Genomic DNA, 23,931 nt, shown 5'->3' with positions numbered 1-23,931 from the left:
GTGCATTGTAAGATATATTTTAAAAAATAAAAGACAGTACCAGAACTGTTGCAGAGCTAGGGGGCATGATTTCATGGCCAGTGAGGAATAGAGATGTAAACTGCTTTAAGTGCACAGAAGCCCACTGGGAAATCCAAATAGATTTGGGCAGAGTATGAGGAGGGGGAGGAGAGAGAAAACATTCTAGGGGCAGAAACTCCAAGAAGAAAGTGGAAGAGGAGAGCAGCTTTATGTATGTTCATTTGTGATTGTTCCTGGCAGAGAGAAGGAAGGTGCATTCACGTGGTATGGGAACAGAGAGGGGCACCCAAAGAGGAGATGCAAGGGAAAGACCAAGGAAAGTCAATGTTAGGGCATAAATACTCAGCAAATGACTCTTTGGAAATAATAAAGGAGCTACTGTAGAAAGAACAGAGAAAAGGTCATTGTATTGTGCAATTAGGCTGCTTAAAAGCACCGAGAACACATATATGCATGCTATGAGTGCCCAGTTGTCTACAGCAACAGGGTGGCCGCGGACCCTGGCATCTCAGGATCCTGCAGTATGAGAATTTGGCAAGCCCTTGATCAGAAAGCTACCTAGTTCGCAGTTCTTGAATGAAATGAATGGTTTCCTCTGTACTCATAACTGCACCCCTTCTGATGTCAAAGCAGGGAGAAGCTTGTCCCCTTATTCAAGACAGGAGGAAGGTTCCATTTGGAAATCCCCAAGGTAAACCGGTGCTGATTGAGAGGGGCCGACATCAGAATGGGGGCACCTCTACATGTTTGGCATGGTGCTTTGAAGATGTCATCCCTCATCACAACTTTATAAAGGAAGTAAAGTTACCCCACTTTACACTGAGGCTCAGAAACTGTAACATGCCTAAGGTCATACAGCTTGTCAGAGAAAAGCCAGTATTCAAACTCAGGTTTATCTGACTTGGAATTCCATGTGCCTTGTGCTGCTTTGTGCATACAATATGGCAAGGCTGTATTTTGTGACCCCCACTTAAGGTGTGGCTTTACAGGGACCAGGAGAAAGGCTAGGGAGGGAGGGTGGGTACAGAAGGAGGTGGTTTTTCCAAGAAGGACTGAGAGTCACTACACACCTTCAGCCCTGACCAGTGCCACTGAGGCAGAAGGCTACATGGGTGTCATGTGGAGGCAGCTTCAGGATGAGGTCCATAAATATGCATCATGGCCAAGTTGAGTGAAGGAATTAATGAAAAGCAAACAAACAGGCAGAAGTTGGAAATATTGGACAGCACTAGAGTGGTTAAAAGTACAAACTTTGAATCAGACTTTGAGCAAGTTATTTAAACTCTGAGCCTCAGATTGCTCATCTACAAAATGGGGACAATAGTATAGGATTTTTGTGAATGCTCAACCATTTGTGGCAGTTATTATTCTCATTACTATCATTAGCATGATTATTTCTATAAGGGATAGTGGTCCATTTGCATAAGGAAGTCGTGGAGACACTAGTATGAGTCCTTTCATTCCCAAAGCAGGCCACTCACACTGTCTCCTGAGGATTCATTTTTCTCCTTCAGGGAAACCCTAGGAGCTTATTTTCTCCTTATTTTACCGGGGAAAAAATGTTGGAAGGAGATTTGCCTGAACCTCAAAACTCTTATTATGAACCTAGACCTATACACACCCTACTTCAGCTGCTCAGGAGGCACTTGGAGGAAAGATGTCCCAAGTCGGCAAGAACCCTGTGGTCTGGTGAGTGTCCAGCGGGTGGAGCTAGAGAGCTCCCAGCCACGGGCCACCTGGCTGAAGGCTGATAAGTACTATCTGCACATCCAAGCAGGCGGGAGACCCAGATGAAAGAAGACCTATGACATCTGCATGGCTGGCTGTGGGATTACATATATATAATATATATATAAAAAAATATATGTATATATGTATGTATATTACATATATACACACATATATTACATATATACACATATGTAATATGTGTATATATACATGTATGTATGTAATATAGATGTATATGTTACATATATACACACATATACATATATACACATATGTTTTTTAAATTCTGTGCTCATAAAAGTACATTTGAGTTAGATTTTTGCCATAACAGAACAAGCCACAAAATTGAAATTTAAAAAGAAGGGGGAAGGAGGAGATATTTTAATTCAGTTTTAGATTTCCCTGCTATAGAATGTTTGCTTCCTGACTTCTAAAGAGGCAGCAGAGTATGTCCAAGAATTCTCACCCGGGAAGACGGACATTCCAGGGAAACACTGATATTTTTATTTTCTCCTCACTGGGAAAAAGGCAGCTGGCTTTCAGTAAACAACTTGCATGTACCTTATCTTCCCCACCCTCCCAACAGCCCCTCAGGCCCTTGCTGGAGTCTTACATCTGTGTAGAAGTTGTGCCAAGTCCAAGAAAATTTCACCCCAGGAGCAGCCGCTTAGCTTCTGAGTCCACACGGCAGCAACCTGCCCCATGGTTTTTAGTTTGACACTGTGTTGATCCTTTTCAGTTGTAAATCTTTCCAAAAATATGAGTAGGGGCCAGAGGAAACAGGAGAAGAAAAAGATGCATTTTGGTAGGATTATTGCTGGTCAAAGACCTTGGAATGCTATGGAAACAGTGGCAAAGCAGTTGGTACTGAGTCAAGAACAGAGAGAGAGACATCAGGTACTGAAGCCAGGGGACCAGTTCCTTGGTGTTGCTTTGTCATTGATGCCTGAAGTGGGAGGAGAAAGCTGAGCCCACAAACACACAGAGCAGAGCAGGGCTCTGGGTATATAACTGTTAGGTGCCTCCCTCCAGCACCGTCTCCTGAGAAGCACTCTCCCTCGTCGTGGAGGCGGGCAAATCTTTACCAGTCACTGCCTTCTGCCGCCGGGAAGCCAGCTAGAGTGGTGTAAGTACCCATCCTCGTTTCTATTCATGTCCAACTATTCATCATTTGGGGCTTGTCTTCACAGTTCTAAGTTTTGCTCTTTTTCTTAATGAAGAAAGTGTTTTATATCACTGGAATTGATCAGAAGCAGCAAAATCAGAGTTCTTGTAGACTAGAAAGCAATTTACCAAAGCCACAGGCTTCTTCCTGGAAGCTCAAAGGCATGCCTTTATTTGTGATTTCTGAAGCAAGGTGCATGCAGCACCTGAGCTGGTGTGGAAGAGGGTTTGCAGGGAGGTGTCCACCCAATGTGGTCAATGATTCTGAGTTAATCAACACTATTAGGAGTTTCAGGCTGTGTTCTTGAAATAAGTTCAAGGCAAGTGTCTACATGACTCAAAAGAGAAAAGTGGGCCACTGGGAATGGCCCTTTCCAGTGATGGATTTATGGACTCCTGTGTGTGTGCTGTCATGCTGAAGGGAATGTTCTTGTGCACCCATCGGGAGAACGAGTCAGTCACAACTGAAGCCACGAATTTGGCAGCTTCCTTGCAGCTGCCCTCTCTGGTGTCTGGAATCAAGACTTCTGGGAGTAGTGTTTTCCGAGGACAGAAGTGTTTTAACCACGACACGGGAATATCTGACAGCATTTTCTTTGTTTCCAATTACAGCTTTAAAGAAAACTGGGCATCTCCTGCTACTTAAAATCAAAAACTACCTAAAATAAAGATTATAGTAAGTACCAAATAAGTGTCAATGCTAAAAGTCTCTTTATTATGCTAGAGCATGAGTGTTAAATGCTTTCTTCTATATCCAACACTTCATATTATTTTTAAAAGTAATAGCTGAAGCATGGAAAATTGAAGACTTCAGGTCTCTCCAATTGCACAAATTTCTAATACATGCTGGCAATAGAATATATTTTATTTTGTGCAATAAAATAGAGGATATTAGTTGAATTGAAATCTTGATATTGCCTTGTATTAAAATGCTAAGCACTACTTCATTTTACTAGTGATCTGGGGTATGAAAAGTGCTTTTTGACTTCTGCTGGAAAGCTCTTCAGGTGCAGCTTCCAGGATATTCTTGGGATGTTAACTTCAGCACACATAAGCCTTGCTGTAGATGTGTCAGCTTTGAGGCACAGGGAGACATTTGTTTGTCAGAGAGTAACTGCTTCTGGCAAGGGCATAGGGTGAAAGTGGGGATAGCAGAGCTCTTTCTTTGCGGTTGTTCAACCCTCACCCCAAGATTGGTTCAAAGTGACCGTGAAGACAGTCTGTGCCCACTGCATCGCTGAGTCCTAGCCCCCTCTGCATACTCCAGCACACAGAAAGTGCTGCTTCACTTGTTTGTTGATTTGAACAGAACCTTGGGCGGCATTAACGTGCCTGGCCCCAGACTGAAAAATTAAGAACCACCAGAGCTGACCTATTCCGTAAGACCCACTCTGCCTGCCACGTACTGAGTGAATCTGGATGGTGCCCACTCTGACCCTTGGTTTTCTCTTCTATAAAATGAAGGCTTGAACTATGTGGTCTCTAAAATCCTACCTAGCTCTCAAATTTCTCTTGGTTCTAGGAAAATATTGATGTTGAACTCAAGGAAGGGGTTCTCCAAGGTGTGTGATTTGGGTGGTAGAGGAAAGGCGGGGGCAGAAGGGGAAGCTGTCTACACTGAGAGAATGTGACAACCCCTGCTTGTCTCTTTTTTCATTCTTCATTGTTTATTTCTTTGTTTTCAGCTTTATATAACACGAGAGCCCTACCACTGGGTTTCTTAACCATTTGTTCTTTATCAAATAAAAATATTCATAATGCAACATGCAGGCACATCAGCGTGGTGCGGAACTAGCCAGCCAGTTTACCATAGGTAAATATACACACACGCAAGCACACACACAATTTTTACCTGAGACATGTCAGAAGTGTTTCTCAAAACTGTGGATTTTTCTGAGTCACTCTGGTAAAGGGTAGGTTTTCAGGTTTCTGGCCAAGCCAGTAGAAGAAAGTAAAAACAGAATAAACAACAGGGGGAGAAAAAGAGAAATACCACACACACAACTGTTTTGGAACTTCTGGTAAAAGAGTGATATTCTTGGATGCAATGGAAGTTTTAAAAAGGAAAAAGAAAATTTATAAAAAGCTGCCACACTTGTGGAATTCAACTAAAAACTGTTTATTATTAATAAAGTGATGTTCAAAATTTAAGAGTTATTGGCCTGGCATGATGACTTATGCCTGTAATCCCAGTGCTTTGGGAGGCTGAGGTGGGAGGATCACTTGAGGCCAGGAATTCAAAACCAGCCTGGACAATACAATGAGACTTTGTCTCTACAAAAAGAAAAAAATAAATTAAACACAGCTGGATGTGGTGGCACAGGAAAAAATAATACCAGTTAGGAGTCTCTTAAAGAAGGCTTGTGAATGCATACAAAGCATGGCTAGTATCTTATTACAGAAAACAGAGCCCACATCATGCATCCTTCTCTCACGTTTCATAAACAAGGCCAAGGGAACCTACTGTGGTGCAACCTGTTGCTTTGATGTTGGTCCCCAAGATGCAGCCCTCACAATCTGCCCCCAAATGTGTCAGAACATGAACCCCCTCCTCCCCCTCTGGGAGAGGTGACCTCAGATCCAACAGCAGAGACACGCAGCAGAACAAAATCTGGGCATTGGTCCCTGTGTAGGATGGCTTCCTGTTATTTTTTTTAAAGCAAAGTAAATGAACATTTAATTTCCAGAGTCAGCTGGTTGTCTTTCTGCCCACTGAGAGCTCTTTGAGGAAGGCAAAGTCCTCCTTCTCCATTAGAGGTCTCCCGTGTGGGGCCACACCTTCCCTCACCAGGAACCCACTGGGCGCGCTCCAGTCCCCCTCAGCTTGCCTTTTGCGTGGTCATTAGAGCTAGGGCACACGTCATGCTGATTCACATATTTTTGCCCTTTGTCATGTATTGAGAAAAAGTAAGGATGAATGGACGGTCTTTGATTGGCGGCGCTGGTGACGCCCGTCATGGTCCTGTTTGGAAGGACCCTTTTGGTGAAGCAGCGCGCAGAGGCATCACCCGGCTAAGCTTGGCCCTGGCAGATGGGTCGCAGGAACAGGTATGCTTCCTTCATGCAGCCTCTGGCTCGGGGAAACTGGGAGCCCGCTCCAAATTCTGGTGTATCTTTTCTGGGCAGAGCCTGGGAAGTGGGGGTTGGCTGTGAGCTAAGCCAAAGGCACAGGGATCTTGGTCCAAAAAGCCCCATGGCGCTCACCTTGGTTTAGAGGCTGGACCATTGAGCTGAGAAGTTTTGACAGCCATGGAAATGCTGGGGATAAGTCAGCTGGAGTTTTACATTTACCCTGTGTCTATTTTATTAGAGTGCCTTTTACTTATTGTCCCTTCTTCTTAGTTGAAATTAATGGCCTGCTTCACTGGGGCTAAGATGTTTGAACATAAGCAGAAGGTCCTGGCTGCGTAGCCTTGCCTTGTCTTCCCAGTTAGGATGTGAGGACTCTTAAAGTTCCCTAAGAAATGCAAACATTTTAGCATGGCAAAATTCTAGGGCAAACTACAGCTCTGAGTTATGGATTTTTCCTAAGTGGTTCTCATGCCTGACTTCTGGAGCAAGTAGTCAGGGCTCCCAGGGGCTCTAGAAGGGTTCAGCTGTTCAGAATAAATGGTTCCTGGGTACTCCAAAATAGCAGCAACTGTCTGCTCAGGTCATGAGAAGACCCCTCTCTGCAGGAGATCCTAGCCCTACAACCCATCCCAATTATGTTGAAATTAGATTCGCAAACGGTAATAAGTCTTCTATATGTTGGGCTGTCGATTTGGAGAAAACTAGTTTAATCTTTACTTAACTTTAGGTGGCTCAACAGGAGACTCAGGCCGCTCAGGCTCTCAATCACGTCTGGCCAGTTATATTATCAGGTTTCGAATCTGTACCTCCAAAATCTCTGAGGTGATGGGATATTTCAAGCTCTCTAAAATAAATAAATATATGCTGGGAATTTTGAGAACATGAATTTATTTATTCTGAAATAGCCCATGTTCCTGCTTTGGGAGTTGATAGAAAATGCCACTTGAGTGTTTTCATTTGATGCTGCCACCTTAGGGTTTTATAGATTCAGTTCCAGAAACTCAAGGCATTTATGTCTTTGGGCTGCTTGTCCTTGCCTGAGCTGAAGCCTGATGCCTCCCATAAGTTGGTATTGCTTTGAAAATGGGTCACTGCAGCAGAGTCATGGGCTTATCAAGCAATATTTTCAGCTATGAAATGTGAAGAGGGAGATAATCTGAAAATAAATGACAGCCACCATTTAGATTATGAAATAGAAGTACTTTTTCATAAGTGCTTAATTATTCATACGGTTTTTTAACTATGGAGCCAACTCAGCTCCATATGGACTTAATTTTGGTTCCTGACCTCCAAGATTCATTGCAAGTCACACATATCTTGGTGTCTAACATTGTTTTACCGAGATAAAATGACCTTGGTCTGGCATGCATTGTATAAAAGTCTGCTTTTTTGTGTAACGATTAATAGTTCAGCATTGTTTAAAAAGCAGAATGGTTAGTTGGGCAGTGAGGTAATACAATTGAAATGTAATTGCTAACAATAAATCAATTATCCATATTGATTTCCTTACTGGGATCAATAGAAGCCAAAGCTAGAGTTCAGTTTTTTTTTAATAGGTGTAACTTAGTATCTGTTCATTGCTATTTGTTAGCTATGGTAAATGGAACAATGATGGGGCCAGAAATACCCATGAGGACCATTTGATCACAGCCTGGCAACACAGAGAAGACAGGCTGGTTTCTCTATGTGGGCTTTCAGTGTTTCTTTGGTAGTGTCTTATGTGGCTGTGGCTTCAACATTCCACAATTGTGCCTTCCAGGGTCTGTTGATTTTGGCGTTTCCCTGCTTCCCAATTGACCTGGCTGTGCTGTTGGATGTTCTTGCACATTCAAGGTGGTTTTACCACTGGCTTCCTCCCTCAGCCTGCCTCTGGGATTATGCCACTGGTATTCTTTTGCACCTACACCATCAGCACCATGAAATCATCATTTTTGTCTTCAAGGTACCAAATTCTGGTGATATTGGTGCTTTCTTGCAGATACTTATCATGAGAAGTGAATGGTCCCATAGTGAACACAGTCATGGTTACAGTGTTCATATGTTCCAGAGACATGTTTCCTATAATTATACCCTACACATTTTTCTATCATACAATCCTTAGATTGCAGCTCTTTGGTTTTCAGTAGCTTTGTCCAATTCCATCTTTCCCAGGTTCTCTACCTTGATGAAATATCCTTCTTGCCTGGTTTTACATATTTAAATAACAAATTCCAAAAGTAGAGAGTATCTGAGGCAGTCACATGACATAAGGACAAATTCAAGCAATCTTGGACTTGCAGAGGGTGGGGAGACCGTGTCAACACACAAAATTTTAAAGATTTCTTCCCTTTCAATCTTTTAAAAACAAAACTTTTTATAAAATAAAAATGTAATTTAAAAAGGCTACCTGTCTTGGCAAGTAGCCGATCAGCCTGCATTAGTGAGCAGGCCATTCCATAACCTGATTTCTTGCTCCTTAATTGACAACATGGAGCTAAAGCACTTAATTTTAGCGCTTTCTACGTGATTTGACTCATTCTGTTAACATTAACTGTTTTTCAGTCTTCTCAACTAGACTGAACTCCTTAAGTGCAAGAAATATGTGCTCAGTAAATGTTTGTTGGAACAGACACTGTACCTTATGAAATTAAAGACCAGAACCTTCTCATGGTAGCATTAGAGACACTGATGGCAAAGGTACTGTGGGATTTGGGTTTGGCTAATAAACTCTGTGGTGGTGTTTCAGAAGGAAAATGGTGCTCTCTTAGTTCTATGGAACATAGTGGTCCAGATCTTCTACTGTAACCAGGCCCAAAGCTGGCTAATCTGGAGGGCTCTGCCTTAGGGATACTTACAAGCTCTGTCTTTCCCTCAAGGAGACAGAGGAAGAGATAGCCATGGAGGACAGCCCCACTATGGTTAGAGTGGACAGCCCCACTATGGTTAGGGGTGAAAACCAGGTTTCGCCATGTCAAGGGAGAAGGTGCTTCCCCAAAGCTCTTGGCTATGTCACCGGTGACATGAAAGAACTTGCCACCTGGCTTAAAGGTATTTATCCTTTCATCTTTTGGAGAGACAGGAGAAGTAGCTTTGGGGGAAATGGTTTCCTGGTACTTCTACTTATATCTTTAGTTATATTCTCCAACTTTTTATAGATCTCTTTACTCGCCATTTTTCTACTTTTTATCTTTTAACCTGCAAACCTCTCCATTTTTTTTTTCTTATGGAGACAGTAGCCAGGGCCCAGCTCGTATTAGAGGGCACCTGGCTTCATCCTGTAGTTTCAGTACTTAAAACTTAAATTTATTCCTTTGGCTTCAGAGTTTATACCTATAAGCATGATAATAAGTGCATTAGATGCTTTCAAGAGCTTAGATTCTAGGAGGGGCAGTGTGGGTTACGCATACAGTAGATAGATGCTTTCAGGGATCTGGGTGCCACTAAAGCGACAATGGGTTCAGAGAGAAATATTAAAGAAATATCAAAAATGTTTCACTTCCAGGAGGTTTTGCTGATTTTGCTCAGGGTGGGCCTGTGGTTGAGGAGTATCACTTGGCAGCTTCCTCAGCTCTGCTTTACCTCATCCCTTCCAGACAAACCCGTGGTGCTCCAGTTCATTGACTGGATTCTTCGGGGCATATCCCAAGTGGTGTTCGTCAACAACCCCATCAGTGGAATCCTGATTCTGGTAGGACTTCTTGTTCAGAACCCCTGGTGGGCTCTCACTGGCTGGCTGGGAACAGTGGTCTCCACTCTGATGGCCCTCTTGCTCAGCCAGGACAGGTAGGTGTACCCTTTCCAAGCCTTCTCAGCTCCCTTCTAAGACACAGGGGCTGACCAGTTGCTGTGGGCAACATGATAAAACCACATCCTTCCCAGGATAAACAACCTTTAGTCCACAGAACTCTTTATATTTGTTTTTAGTCAGAGGTCAGGGAATCGGTTACAGTCTCTTGCTCTTGATATCTGAATAAGTGGCTGGTCTAAATGATGCCAGATTCTTGTGGCATTACGTGCTAACCAGGACTAAGCTACAAGTAACTCCCTGGAGAGGTTCTGAAGGGATCTTCTTTAATGATTGATAAAATTATTTGCCATCAGCATTCTATTTGGGAAAAAGTGCATATGAATTCAGAAAAAGTTTTAGTGGCTTAATAACCCCCATTATATCTTGTTGCTATGATGAGTTTAGGAAACTCATTCTTCATAGACAGTGCAAAGGTCAGCTCAGCTCCTGGAGAAAAGAATAACCATGAATTCCAACTAAGTGGATTCTGACTTAAGAAGCCTTAGTGAGTCTTCTGATATATTCATTAGATTAAAAATAGCACACACTTTATAAATTGATCTGTCATTGAAGAAGTGATGAGCTGACTCTCACCAGGGCAGTAGATAGCTCCCCACTAGCCAGTTCCTTTAGGGAGAGAACCAGTATTCCAGGTGTCTGGGATCAATGCATAATCCCCAGTGTGGTCATTACACAACTAAGCTCTTGTAATGCTAGCTGCAAATTGCCTGAAGAGATCCATGGGGAGAGAGTTAGCAAATGCTCCACTTTTCTATCAATTTCAAGGAGTCTGATTTGCTCCCTGTAGAAGGGGATTTTATAGCTTAGGTTAAACTCTATTCCAATGCATGCCAAGAAAAGGTCTCCTCAGTTTGGGAATGGAGTCTATAATTGTGCCATACTGAATATTCCTTTATTATTTTGCTCTGATGAAACATGATCAACTCATTTTTTGTCAGATATTATTTAGAAGACAAGTCATTTATATGTGTTAGTTTCAAATGTTTTACTTTCCCTGGGCTGAAAAGACTGCACTAAAATGGAAATCCTCTGTTTTAAGTAAATATATGTCTTCCTGTGGCTTTAACTATGGCATTCCACAATTTGTAGATGTTGCCATTAATTTTCCACTGATCAAACTCAAGCATTAACATCTCCAAGTCAGTTGTTGAGAGGACAAGTCTGCATAGCTCTCCGCTGTCATGTGTAGTCCCAGTTTCTGAGTTGCACCATTGCAAATTGTATCACCTCCCATTTGCCCTCAAGGATTACTTAAAGGAGACAAAGAACTTTTGAATAGGGAACTCCACCTCTAATGTTCATCCGGATTAATGTACATGACATCATCTTGCCTGTTGCAATGGTGCCTCCTAGCCCAGTTAGAAACAACCCAAGAAGCAGCTGTCACGCTATCCCTTACCAGCCCCTGCAGTGTGGCTCTCTGGCTGTAGCACCTCCTGCTCGAGCCCAGCATTAGGCCTCACCCACTCACTTCATCATCTTTACTACCCCATCCCCCTACAGACATCGCCCTTGAGTGACAGGCCCTTGGGAAGTGGGTCCTGTGCCCTTCGCGGTGCCAGACGTTGCCAACTCTCAGAGCTGTGGGGGTCCTGGCTTGTCAGGTCAATCAATATAGGTGCCCATCAATGGTGGATTATATAAAGAATATGTGGTGCATATACGACATGAACTACTACATAGCCATAAAAATGATTGAGATCATGTCCTTTGCAGCAACATGGATGCATCTAGAGACCAATATCCTAAGTGAATTAACGTAGTAACAGAAAATCAAATACCGCACGTTTTCACTTACAATCAGGAGCTAAACACTGGGTAAACACGGACATGGAAATAGTAGACAAATGGGACTCCTAAAGAGGAGAGGAAGGGAAACAAGTGTTGAAAACCTACCTATCAGGTACTTTGTTCACTATTTGGGTGACGAGTTCAATAGAAGCCCAAACCTCAGTCAGCATCATGCAATATATCTATGTAACAAACCTGCACATGTACCCCCTCAATCTAAAGAAGGAGAAGATGGGGAAGAAATGAGATTGAATACTAAGCAAAAAGTAACCTCAGGAAGAATTGGGTGCTCAACATGCACATAATTAAATCGGGTACTTCTCCAAGTAAGAGAAAAGCAATCGTTCTTCTTTGCGATAACTTTGAAATGTGTGTTTGGAGACAACAAAATAGAAGCATCAGGACACAAAAATGTATACTAACCTGGAAGATTAATGTTGATAAGATCAAAGACACTATGAGAGTGAATTTACATTTCAGGAATCTTATATCTCTCACCAAGAAATCAAACTTAAGCAACAGTTTCATATGCTAAAAGCACTATTCAAGTCAGAGGCTCTTGATTTAAAAGAATAACTTTCCAAAGGAAAGGCTAAAAGAAAACACGGCAGATTGCCTTGCTAAACTCCCCTTTCCTCTCAGCCGCTGTAGACCAGTCTTTAGCCTTGACGCCTGTAGAGGGAGTCATTCTCTATCAGGGGTCCCCAACCCCTGCACTGGAGGCAGGTATCAGTCTGCGGCCTGTTGGGAACTGGGCCGCACGGCAGGAGGTGAGTGGTGGGCTAGTGAGCATTTCCACCTGAGCTCTGCCTCCTGTCAGATCAGCAGCAGCATTAGCTTCTCATAAGAGTGCGAACCCCATTATGAACTGCGCATATGAGGGATCTAGGTTGCCCGCTCCTTATGAGAATCTAATGCCTGATAATCTGAGGTGGAACAGTTTCATCCCAAAATCATCCCCCATTCCCCATCCATGGAAAATTGTCTTCCATGAAACCTGTCCCTGGGGCCAAAAAGGTTGGGGACCGCTGATCTAAATGCACATTAATATTTTTATCTATGTATATTTCACTTCATGTCTTTATTAGTTTTCATACGATGCTTAGACTTTGAAATACATTTCCAAATACAATCTCATTTTTATATGAATATGATCTGGAAGTTATTAGTGTTATTTATGTGCAAGTGCAACCACCCAGGAAATGTCTGTGCTGTGTCTCTTGCCCCACAGGTCATTAATAGCATCTGGGCTCTATGGCTACAATGCCACCTTGGTGGGAATACTCATGGCTGTCTTTTCGGACAAGGGAGACTATTTCTGGTGGCTGTTACTCCCTGTATGTGCTATGTCCATGACTTGGTAAGTTACAATTGGTTTTCAAAATGCCTTTTTGAAAAAACATGGCAGAAGGAGGGAATGGGAGTTGTTATACGGCAGAGTTTCAGTTTTTTGCAAGATGAAAAATGTTCTGTGAATGTATAGTGGTGATGGTTGTACAACAATGTGATTGTCCTTAATGTCATTGAGCTGCACACTTAAAAATGGTTAGCTGGGTGCAGTGGTTCTTGTTTGTAGTCCAAACTATTCAGAAGGCTGAGGGGGAAGGATCACTTGAGCCCAGGAGTTAGGGGCTGCAGTGAGCTATGATTGCGTCACTGCACTCCAGTTCCCCAAACCTCCTTGCTTGGGCTAAGTGAGGAGGAGGAGGAGGAGAAGGAGGAGAAGGATGGAAGGGAGGAGGAGTAGCAGGAGGGCAAGGAGAAGGAGGAAGAGGAGCAGGAGGAAGACAAACAGTTAAAATGGTAAATTTAAAATTGGATTCCAGTAGATTCTGTCTATTGGAAACAGAAACAACCATTTTAAAAGATGTGTATTTCCTTACAACCAGCTATTTGGCCTTTTGTCTGATCTGGCTACATATCCACTAACACCCCCCCAACCAGAGGTGGCTGCACATTGACACTTCCATGGGGAGGGGAAACAGTGCTGCAATGAACATACGAATGCAGGTGTCTTTTTGGTAGAAACACACTGATGCACGTGGCCCCCCATACACCTGACTCCTCCCTCCCAAGACTCTACTGTCATTGGTCTGCAGTAGCGCCTGGGCATTGGGAGTTCCTAAAGCTTCCCAGGTGACTCTAAAGTATAGCCAAAGTTGAGACCCACTTCCTCCATCATTGCCTCTCAAACTTGAACAATATGAGAATCACCTGCAGGGCTTGTTACACCACAGGCACCTGCTCCCTGGCTCCAGGGTTTCTGATGCAGTCTATCTGGGGTGGGGCCTGAGAATTTGTATTTCTAACACATTCCCAGATGATGCTGGGAGAACCACTGTGCCTACGTGAATTCCCCTTACCCACCTGCCCCCCAGGTCTCTCTTAGAAAAAAATTTTTTGGCTGAATTCTTTTTCAAACCTGAATCCTTCAAACTAGTTTTTATGTTGACAATGTCTTAAATCCTTTTTCTGGAAACAAAGATTTCCTTCTTTCTATATTGTAGTTAAATATAAAATACTAATACGCACATAAATAAGAAGCACAGCCTGCTGTGGGCAGTGTCTGCAGAAGGGCCACCCACCCTTGCTGCACCCACGGGTGTGTGGACGAGGACCGACCTATAGAGCCAAACTCTTTAGGAGGTAATTTGGGACCTGCTCTGAAGAATACGTTCATGGGAAGGAGGCCTCGCCTGTAAGTGCTCACCACACTCCCTTCCACAATCCAGGAAAATGGGAGTTCTGGTCTTTTAAGTGATGGCTCTTTGATTGGGCCAACAAGTGAGAGCCTATGAGGGATATTGGGACCATGCAGCCCAGCCCCCCAGTTTACAGGCTCGGAGACTAAGGAGATGCACCTTGCCTAGGTCATGCAATTTATCAACAGCTCAAGGACGCACACTCTGCCCCACCAACTGTGAGATCGTTTTCCTCCAGCTCACACTACCTGCATCCTTGAACGATTGTTTCTCTTTTCCAAAAATAGGTCTATTAAAGAAATGATATATGCAAAATCAGAATCAGGGTTGCCTCTAGTGGGGAGGGAGGGACATAAGAGCAAGTGGAGGGACAAAGGGGACTTTCACTATGTAGACAATATTTTATTTTGTATGTCATAAGTACTTCAAAAACATTTTTTAAATCTCAATATATAGCTCACTCTGAGCAACCCCAGAGTAGAATTTTTCAAAAGCCAAGTAAGCTGAGAGTTGATTTTTTACTTTACGTAATATTTACTGCCTCTATAATAGGATTTATCCCAAGTTTTCTTTCTGTGGCAAATTCACCAACACAACACGTAAGGGGCCTGTTGGCAGGTGAAACAAGGCCCCTCCAGAGTATAGCGATTCCGTGTGTCAGCCTGGTTTGTCACATGCACATTCTTCTGCTCTTTTTTTAGCCCAATTTTCTCAAGCGCATTGAATTCCATGCTCAGCAAATGGGACCTCCCTGTCTTCACCCTCCCTTTCAACATGGCGTTGTCAATGTACCTTTCAGCCACAGGACATTACAATCCGTTCTTTCCACGCAAATTGGTCACACCTGTAACTACAGCTCCAAATATCTCCTGGTCTGACCTCAGTGCCCTGGAGGTAAGAGACACTGACTTCTCACATCGCCCCTGGCTCTGCAAGATACACAATGGCCTCCTGGTCAATTGTCCATGGGTGTCAGAGTCTCCTAGATGCTCAGGACTATGGTGGCCTTTCTGCCTTCATCTTGCCATTTAAAGTGTTTGTTCTACTCCAGAGCATTAGGGTCTAAGGGATTTTTTAAAATTACTATTTAGTCAAGCTAATCTTTCTGCCTTTACCCCTAAACACCTACAGTGCTAACCCCAGAGTACAGTTCCACTGGGAGTCACTCTATCGTAAGCTTGGGGGTGGGGTGATGGGAGCCAGCCCTTAAGGCATGTGGCCTCCAGCCTGGTTTTAAATCTTCCACAGTCTACTCCCTCCAATCAAAAAACTGGATGCTTACTCTTAGAGCTTATGACAGAACCTCTCTATTCTGCTTTTTCTTATGGCATAGCTTATAGAACATTGACAATAATTTAGGGTTCCCAAGCTTTGGTAGGCATCAGAATCACCTGGGGAGTTTTAAATACCCAAACAGGCTTCATCTCAGACCCTCTAAATCATAATCTCTATGGGTGGGGCCTGGAACCTGTTTTAACAAACTCCCCAAATTGTGATGTGGGCCAGAGTTTGAGAACTGCTGTATCAAGGGATGAATCCTATGTATCTCTTTAAAGATGGTCATAAAGAGATCCCGTATTTTTTAAAACCTGGTTAACCCAAATCAAATTCCAGCTCTTCCTGTTGGTGTGTAATAAATATGTTTAAGTTTTCTGGATTATCAAGAACAAGAGAACACCTGAAATTAGAAGAAAACCAAGAAACCTTACCTTTTCAATGTGCTCTCCCACTGTCAGGTTATGAAACGCCCTTTTCCGTCTTCTTTGTTGAGTGATCAAAACACATGAGGAGCTCAAGTCACCTTCTCCTTAACTTCTTGCCAGAAAATTAAAGGGAGCACCTGGAAACAATTCAGAAAGAAAAATCAAAGATTCATTAGAACTAGCCATGAAAAATAACAGTATAAAAAAGCATTAATCTATCTAGAACTGCACTAACACAGGAGCCTCTAGCCCCATGTGGCTATATAAATTTAGACGTAGATTAGTTAAAAATTGAGTTCCTCAACCTCTTTAGCCACATCTCAGGTGCTTGATAGCCACACGTGGCTAGGACCCACTGTATTAGACAGCACAGATACAGACTATTCCATCATCTTGGAAAGTTATCCTACACAGTGCTGATCTGGAGCAGGGGAAGCCTTGTCCTTCTCACCCTATGGCTACCTGAGAAAGAGTTCTGAAGTCCAAAAAAAAAAAAAAAAAAAAAAAAAAAAAAAAAAAAAAAACAGAAAAGCATATGCCATCCTTGCAAGTTCCCTAGTCTAGCAATAGCAAAATGTTTAGACATGAAGACCTAGCATGGGCTGGAAGAATTTAGAGTCCATCTTAGGGTAGAGTCAAACTCACACTATGGTCTGGTGCCCTTAGCCAATGTTAGACTCAGCCTAATATAAGAGGGGAGAAGACACTTTCCCTTGTGCCAAAGCTGGGGCTTCCTCTGGCAGAGTCACTGCCTCCAGAAGGTCTTTGGTACATACACGACCTGGCAATGGTGGAGAGGGCAAGATGGGAGCTGGGGAAAACATCTTTCAGTAGATGGCCTTGCTCAAAAGGGACATGCCATGGCTAATTATGCCTATCCTAGCCCTACCAGAAGTTCAGCTGTAAAGAATGATCACTTGTTAGGTTCAGTCAAACCTTGTTCACTCCTGAGAACTGCAATTCTGTGAACAGAATAACTAAATTCAGGCCTCAGCCAGAAAGTAGAATTGTGACATTTCCATGTATTTTTGTTTTGAGACCTGCTTGACAATTGTTCATAACTAGAATAAGCTAAAGATATCTTTGTTTAAATGAATACATGTTCCACTTAACAACAGAAAAGTAAATTCACAAACTTGCTAATAATTGCTTCTAAATTGTGGACAAGATAACCTGGCTTTAGGTCTCTGGCTTTAGTGTAAGCATCCAAATTGCATGGTGATAATAATCTCTATTGAACATAGGGATGCATGGATAGATTAAATCACCCTCAACACTGATGGACATTTGAAAGCAAAAGAAGTGTCAGCTGTGGTCCCTGCCATCCCCAGTGGGAGGCAAGGCAGATCTTCATAGCCAGGAGCAGTGAGTGGCACCATGCTGGGAGCTTAACAGTGACTAAGGCCAAGTGTCAGTGCAAGCTGGAGAGCACAGGGGGAGCTTTGAGAAGGCATGTGTGGCATGCACCAGGGAAGGGCTGGTGTATCTCTGGGGATAAAGCTGAAGAATGAGTGGGATTTTTCTGTAATCAAAGAGAATTTTAAAAGGTAGTAACACTGTTCTTGAAAGAGATAAGGTATGTCCAGTCTAAAATTACATTGTAGGAGTTTGTGGGTGTCCTGTGGGTTTCTGTTCAGTTGTTTTGGTGGCCTCATTTTTTAAAAATTTCTTTTGCAGTTGTTGAAGTCTATACCAGTGGGAGTTGGTCAGATCTATGGCTGTGATAATCCATGGACAGGGGGCATTTTCCTGGGAGCCATCCTACTCTCCTCCCCACTCATGTGCCTGCATGCTGCCATTGGATCATTGCTGGGCATAGCAGCGGGTGAGCACAAAAGCCCTTACCAAATATTGAGCACCTCCTCCATCCCATGCATTGCATCAGGCATCTTCTGTGCTCCAGATCTTTCTTGAGATCTTGGCTTCCTAGGGACCAATGGGAGTTCCCGGGATGCTTCCTGCTAACTTTCAATCCCACCCTCAGTTTCCTTCCAGAACATCCTGCCTTTAGTCCCAAGTTCTGACCCCTCCTGTCTTAACAGGACTCAGTCTTTCAGCCCCATTTGAGGACATCTACTTTGGACTCTGGGGTTTCAACAGCTCTCTGGCCTGCATTGCAATGGGAGGAATGTTCATGGCGCTCACCTGGCAAACCCACCTCCTGGCTCTTGGCTGCGGTGAGTCTCCCACGCCCCTGGGGTAGGGCTGCTCGTGACTATAGGATCTCAATCAAGGATAAGCAGTAAAAACAGACTGAGTGAAAAATCAGGGCCAGGGTTCTGGCTTGAGCCCACTCGCTAAGTGTGCGAACAGGACAAGTGACATCCCCTCTCTGAGAGCATTAAAATCACCTCTGCCTACCTCTCTGATGATTGTGAAGGCAGGAGCCTATTGAGTCATATTAACATCCTAAAATATGGATGTTTGGGAGGATAGAAAAAAAAATCCCAGTTATTCTTCAGCTTTATCCCCAGAGATACACCAGCCCTTCCCTGGTGCATGCCACACATGCCTTCTCAAAGCTCCCCCTGTGCTCACGGGCTCTCCAGCTTGCACTGACACTTGGCCTTGGCCACCAATAAGCTCCCAGCGTGGTGGCACTCACTGCTCCTGGCTGTGAGGATCTGCCATGCCTCCCACTGGGGATGGCAGGGACCACAGCTGACACTCCTTTTGCTTTCAACTGACTTGTCCTGCGTTCTTCAAACTAGTTGTTTGACCCAAGAAACTAAAGGGAAATAACTCCGGCTAAATACAGAGCAATGTCCCCTGGTGAATCAGGGTTGATTACATTTACCCCTTTGAGTGAGCATCACAGTAACCCAGCCGTTCTAAAACTTGAGAATGTATCAGAATCACCTGAAAGACTTGTTAAAACACAAATCACTGGGCCCCCTCCTCAGTCTGATTCAGTGTTAGAGGTAAGGGGAAGAATTTTTTTTTATTTTATTTTTCTGAAAAACAGTCTCATTCTGAGCCAAGATCATGCCACTGCACTTCAGCCTGGGCAACGGAGCAAGACTTCATCTCAAACAAAAAAAGAAAAAGAAAAAGGGTCTCATTCTGTTGCCCAGGCTGGAGTGCGGTGGTGTGAACACAGCTCACTGCAGCCTCAACCTCCTGGGCTCAAGCGATCCTGCAACCTCAGCCTCCCAAGTAAAGTAGCTAGGACCACAGGCGTGCCACCATGCCTGGTTAATTTTTTATAGAGACGGGGTCTCCCTATGTTGCCCAGGCTTATCTTGAATTCCTGGACTCAAGCAATCCTCCCGCCTCCACCTCCCAAAGTGCTGGGATTACAGACATAAGCCACCACGCTGGCAGAAGTTCCACTTCTAACAAGTTCTCAGGAGGTGCTGATGCTGTTGCTCTCGGGATCACATTTCAAGAACTGCTGTATTAATCCTTTCTGACTCCCAGTGTTCTAGCCAGACTCAGCCTGTCAGAGCGAGAAGGCATCCTGAGACTTCTACTCCATCCTTCTTACTTTACTGTTGGGGTCCTGAGGCCAGAGAGGCTAAGGGATGTGCTGCAGCTAAGGGATCTGGACAGCGATGGGTAAATCCACCCCCGGAACCCACACTTACCATCCACCTCCAGAGTTACCCCGCTGCACTCCTCTGCTTCCCTTTTGTAGCATTCAGGCCCTCACCGCAACCTCTTAGGTGAAAACAGACTGCATGTGATTTGGATCTGAAAAGCTAATAGATGTCCCAGGTGGATTTTGAGTGGAGGCTCATTCACCCATAGCCTCTGGCATCCCTAATTCAATCAAAGTATAAGCCTTTAAGATAACGTTCTAGAGTGGAGAGAATGAGATTCACTTGGGAACAAAAAGGAGGAGGGATAATGTGGAGAAATTATTTCTAATCTAGTGGAAATATATGTCTAGAGTCAGTTTATCACCAGATTAATCAAGCCAAGGTACCTAAACAGTTATGAAAGCAGTGGGCCACGTATCAGGCAGGGTTTAGAATAGATCTCTGCACTGGCAGAAAATGGGATGGAACCAAGCGTTTCTAAGGACCCATTCCATTTTGATTTGATGCTATAGCAAGGGTAACATAACTCAGGTTGCTGTGATGTAGCCATGTAGATGTCATTTTGTCAAATTCTTTACTATTACTCAACTATTTCACCTAGCAGTTCTGTTGAAATGTTGTGCTCCTTCTCCATATTTGTTCACAAGCTTAGAATAAAGGAGAGGGTTACAGACAGGTGCTGTAGCCACCTGAGTTCAGCTGGGTTCGAATGTTTATCCTACAACCTTTCAGCTTTATTCTGAGGTTGGTTAGGGGTTTCCACCTGAGTTCAGCTGGGTTAGAATGTTTATCTTACAACCTTTCAGCTTTATTCTGAGATTGGTTAGGGGTTTCCACCTGAGTTCAGCTGGGTTAGAATGTTTATCTTACAACCTTTCAGCTTTATTCTGAGATTGGTTAGGGGTTTCAAACCTTTATTTGGAATGCATACCTTTATTTTTCTGGAGGCAGTAGCCATGAATATGTATTAAACACACATGATACAAAAGACAGTACCAGGAAGAGCAAGAGGTTTAGAAGCTTTAGGTCCCATGCAGTTCCTGCACACAGAGTGTTACAGTAGAGGGCAGAAGCCAGGCAAGGGAGGCAGCCCAAGAGGACCATGCAATCTTTGTGGGAGAAGAAGAAGTCCATAGTACAGGATTCTCCAGGGGGCCATTTCCATTCAGAATTATCACAAAGTGCCTCCTGGAGAAGGGGGCTTTTCCATAAATGCTAGAAAATAAGAGGAGGAATTCTGTTTGGTGGAAAGGGTGGTGCAAGCCAGCATGGGGACAGCCTGAGCATGTCCTTCAAGATCAAGGAAAAGGCATTTTGAGCACAGGAGATGGCGATGCGGTTTTTGTTTTTCTGTTTTTTTTTGTTTTTTTTTTTTTTTTTGACAGTCTTGCTCTGTCACCAGGCTGGAATGCAGTGGCGTGATCTTGGCTCACTGCAACCTCCAACTACCTGGTTCAAGCGGTTCTCCTGCTTCAGCCTCCCAAGTAGCTGGGCTTGCAGGCACGTACCATCACACGCAGCCAATTTTTGTATTTTTAGTAGAGACGGGGTTTCACCATCTTGGCCAGGATGGTCTCAATCTTCTGACCTCATGATCTGTCCACCTTGGCCTCCCAAAGTGCTGGGATTATAGGCATGAGCCACCGCACCTGGCGGGTGCTGAGTTTTTTGTTTTATGTTGTTGTTGTTGTTGTTTGATATGGACTCTTGCTCTGTAGCCCAGGCTGGCATGCAGTGGCACGATCTCAGCTCACTGCAACCCCTGCCTCCGGGGTCCTAGTTCAAGCAATTCTCCTGCCTCAGCCTCCCGAGTAGCTGGGATTACAGGCATGGGCCACCATGCCCAGCTAAATTTTTTTTTTTTTTGTATTTTTAGTAGAGGTGGGGCTTCACCATGTTGGCCAGGCTGGTCTTAAACTCCTGACCTCGTGATCCGCCTGCCTTGGCCTCCCAAAGTGCTGGGATTACAGGCGTGAGCCACAGTGCCCAGCTGGTGATGAGGTTTTGACAGACCATGGAGAAGAATGAAGCCAAAGCTCTTGACATGTGTTTCCCCAAAGTGGGAATATCTTTGATATTTTCTCAATTATAGAAGCAGCACAGGTTTATTGTATAAAACAAAACAAAAATGTAATCTGTATAGAAATGTATGAAACAGAAAGTGGAAATACTCCATTTTACTCCCTAGAGAGGGCTTTTTTGCCCCCTTCTTATAAGGATGCTTGTGATTACATTGGGTCCATTCAATAGTCTAGGAAATTCTCTCCATCTCAAGGTCTTTAACTTAATCACAGCTGCTGCTAATTCCCTTTTGCCATGTGAGGTCACATATTCTCAAGTTCTGAGGTTTAAGATGTGGACATCTTTGGAGACCATTATTCTTCCTAGCACACTCACCTTCCTCGGGATAGATTTTTTTTTTTAACTGGTGTAGCGTAATGTTTGAGGCAGTTGACTGAGCTAGTTAAGAGCTCAGACTCTGGTACCAGACAGCCTGGATTCAATTCCAGTAGCTCTGCTACTTACTAGCGTATTTGCTTATGAATGTAAGCAAATTACTTAACCTTTCTGTGCCTCAGTTTCCCCATCTTAGAAAATGGAAGTTACCATATTTAATTCATACAATTGTTCTGATTATTAAATTAGTTAATGTGTGTCTGAAACTCATAGAACAAATAGTGTCTAGCACTCGGTAAGCGCTATTTAAAAGTCTGGAAAAAAAGTTTTTCTGGTGGATTTGCATAACTTATTAAGAATCAAGCTTGTTTATTTTCTCCTCTCAATTTCTTAAGTTTATCAACACCTGTATCTTCTTCCCAAATATGACTGATACCCGAGCCTGCCTTTACTTCCTCTGAGAAGGCCCACCCCTAATGACTACTAAAACCATTGATACTGTATAGAATTTTTATTTTGGATTTGTTGTAAGTATAAGTTTTTGTTTTTGGTACTTGCTTATTTAGGCAACTGTAAACTTTATTAACTTGCTTATTCACTCTTAGTTCATATTAACCTTCTGTACTTTTTTTTTTTTTTTTTTGAGACAAAGTCTCACTCTGTTCCCCAGGCTGGAGTGCAGTGGCACAATCTCAGCTCACTGCAGCCTCCACCTCCTGGGTTCAAGCGATTCCTATGCCTCAGACTCCCAAGTAGCTGGGATTACAGATATGTGCCACCATGCCCAGCTAATTTTTTGTATTTTTTGTATAGACAGGGTTTTGCCATGTTGGCCAGGCTGGTCTCGAACTCCTGACCTCAAGTCTCAAGTGATCCACCTGCCTTGGCCTCCCAAAGTGCTGGGATTACTGGTGGATTACTTTTTCAAAGAAGGTTTGCAAAGAGAGTTTTGTTTTCTTCAAAGAGGGTTTGCAAAGAGACCTTGTATGCTGGAGAATATCTTCATTTTACCTTCATTTAAATTTTAGTTGAGCTAGCTACCAAACTCAAGATTTAACATTTTTTTCTCAATATTTTGAAGGTTGTCCTCAAAGACTACTCCACTGTCTTCTTATAATCAAAATTGCTATTAAGATGTCTGAAAAGAAACTAATTCTTGTTAAAATTGATTTTATTTTTCTCCCTGGATTCTCTGAATTTTCTCTTTGCATATTATATTAGATATATATATATATGGTTTTATTTCACTATTATCTGTCTAGATGTAGCTTTTTTTTTCTATGCTACTAGGTACTCAAGTCCTCTCAACATGAGCCCTCATATCTTCCTTTAATTCTGGGAACATCATCAGTTTTTACTTTGTCAAATCTTTTCAATTTTTCCCCTCTCCCTCTGTGATTTCTAGTATTTGAGTACAATACTTTATGCTAAGTTTTTCATAACTCTTGACTTTTTCTTAATATTTTCCATCTCTTTATCTTTTCCTGAGGTCCTTCAGTTCAGCTGATTGGCCCAGTCATTCTTTGGCTCTGTCCATTGTGCTGATCACATCATCTGTTGAGCTCTTCATTTCTGGTTCATTAATTAAATGTTATTGGCTGGGCACAGTGACTCACACCTGTAATCCCAGCACTTTGGGAGGCCAAGGCAGGTGGATCACAAGTTCAAGAGATCGAGACCATCCTGGTTAACACAGTGTAACCCCATCTCTACTAAAAATACAAAAATTAGCTGGGCGTGGTGGCACGCACCTGTAGTCCCAGCTACTCAGGAGGCTGAGGCAGGAGAATCACTTGAACCCAGGAGGCAGAGGCTGCAGTGAGCTGACATCATGCCACTGCACTCCAGCCTGGGTGACAGAGTGAGAGTCTGTCTCAAAAAAAGAAAAAAATTATCGACTGTAGGTTGTTCAGTTTGTTGTCCTTCTTTTATGGTATTTGCTCTCCTGGGATGTCCCCTTTCCTTGTCCTGGGAGCTCATGTTTCCCTCGGGATATCAGCTGTTTGGGTGAGTCTCTGGGC

General features: G+C 43.3%; 1 protein-coding gene across 3 annotated transcripts in view; it reads left to right on the top strand.

Annotated features, from left to right (window-relative positions):
* The first annotated feature begins 2,579 nt into the window (after positions 1-2,579).
* Positions 2,580-23,931, top strand: part of SLC14A1 (solute carrier family 14 member 1 (Kidd blood group)) — a 28,439-nt gene continuing 7,087 nt past the window's right edge. The window contains exons 1-9 of one of the 3 annotated variants that reach the window (XM_055233432.2): positions 2,580-2,878; positions 3,529-3,592; positions 5,819-5,964; positions 8,844-9,015; positions 9,561-9,750; positions 12,798-12,926; positions 14,970-15,162; positions 17,649-17,796; positions 18,014-18,148. In XM_055233432.2, coding sequence (XP_055089407.1) covers positions 5,830-5,964; positions 8,844-9,015; positions 9,561-9,750; positions 12,798-12,926; positions 14,970-15,162; positions 17,649-17,796; positions 18,014-18,148 — 1,102 coding nt within the window. In that variant the 5' untranslated portion in view covers positions 2,580-2,878; positions 3,529-3,592; positions 5,819-5,829. The remainder of the gene's footprint in view (positions 2,879-3,528; positions 3,593-5,818; positions 5,965-8,843; positions 9,016-9,560; positions 9,751-12,797; positions 12,927-14,969; positions 15,163-17,648; positions 17,797-18,013; positions 18,149-23,931) is intronic. The other 2 variants (XM_063645409.1, XM_063645418.1) reach the window with 2 other exon arrangements.

Source organism: Symphalangus syndactylus, chromosome 1, assembly GCF_028878055.3.
Source record: "Symphalangus syndactylus isolate Jambi chromosome 1, NHGRI_mSymSyn1-v2.1_pri, whole genome shotgun sequence".
Classification (NCBI taxonomy): domain Eukaryota; kingdom Metazoa; phylum Chordata; class Mammalia; order Primates; family Hylobatidae; genus Symphalangus; species Symphalangus syndactylus.
Note: the sequence above shows the minus strand (reverse complement) of the source record. Positions and strands in the feature narration are given on the sequence as shown.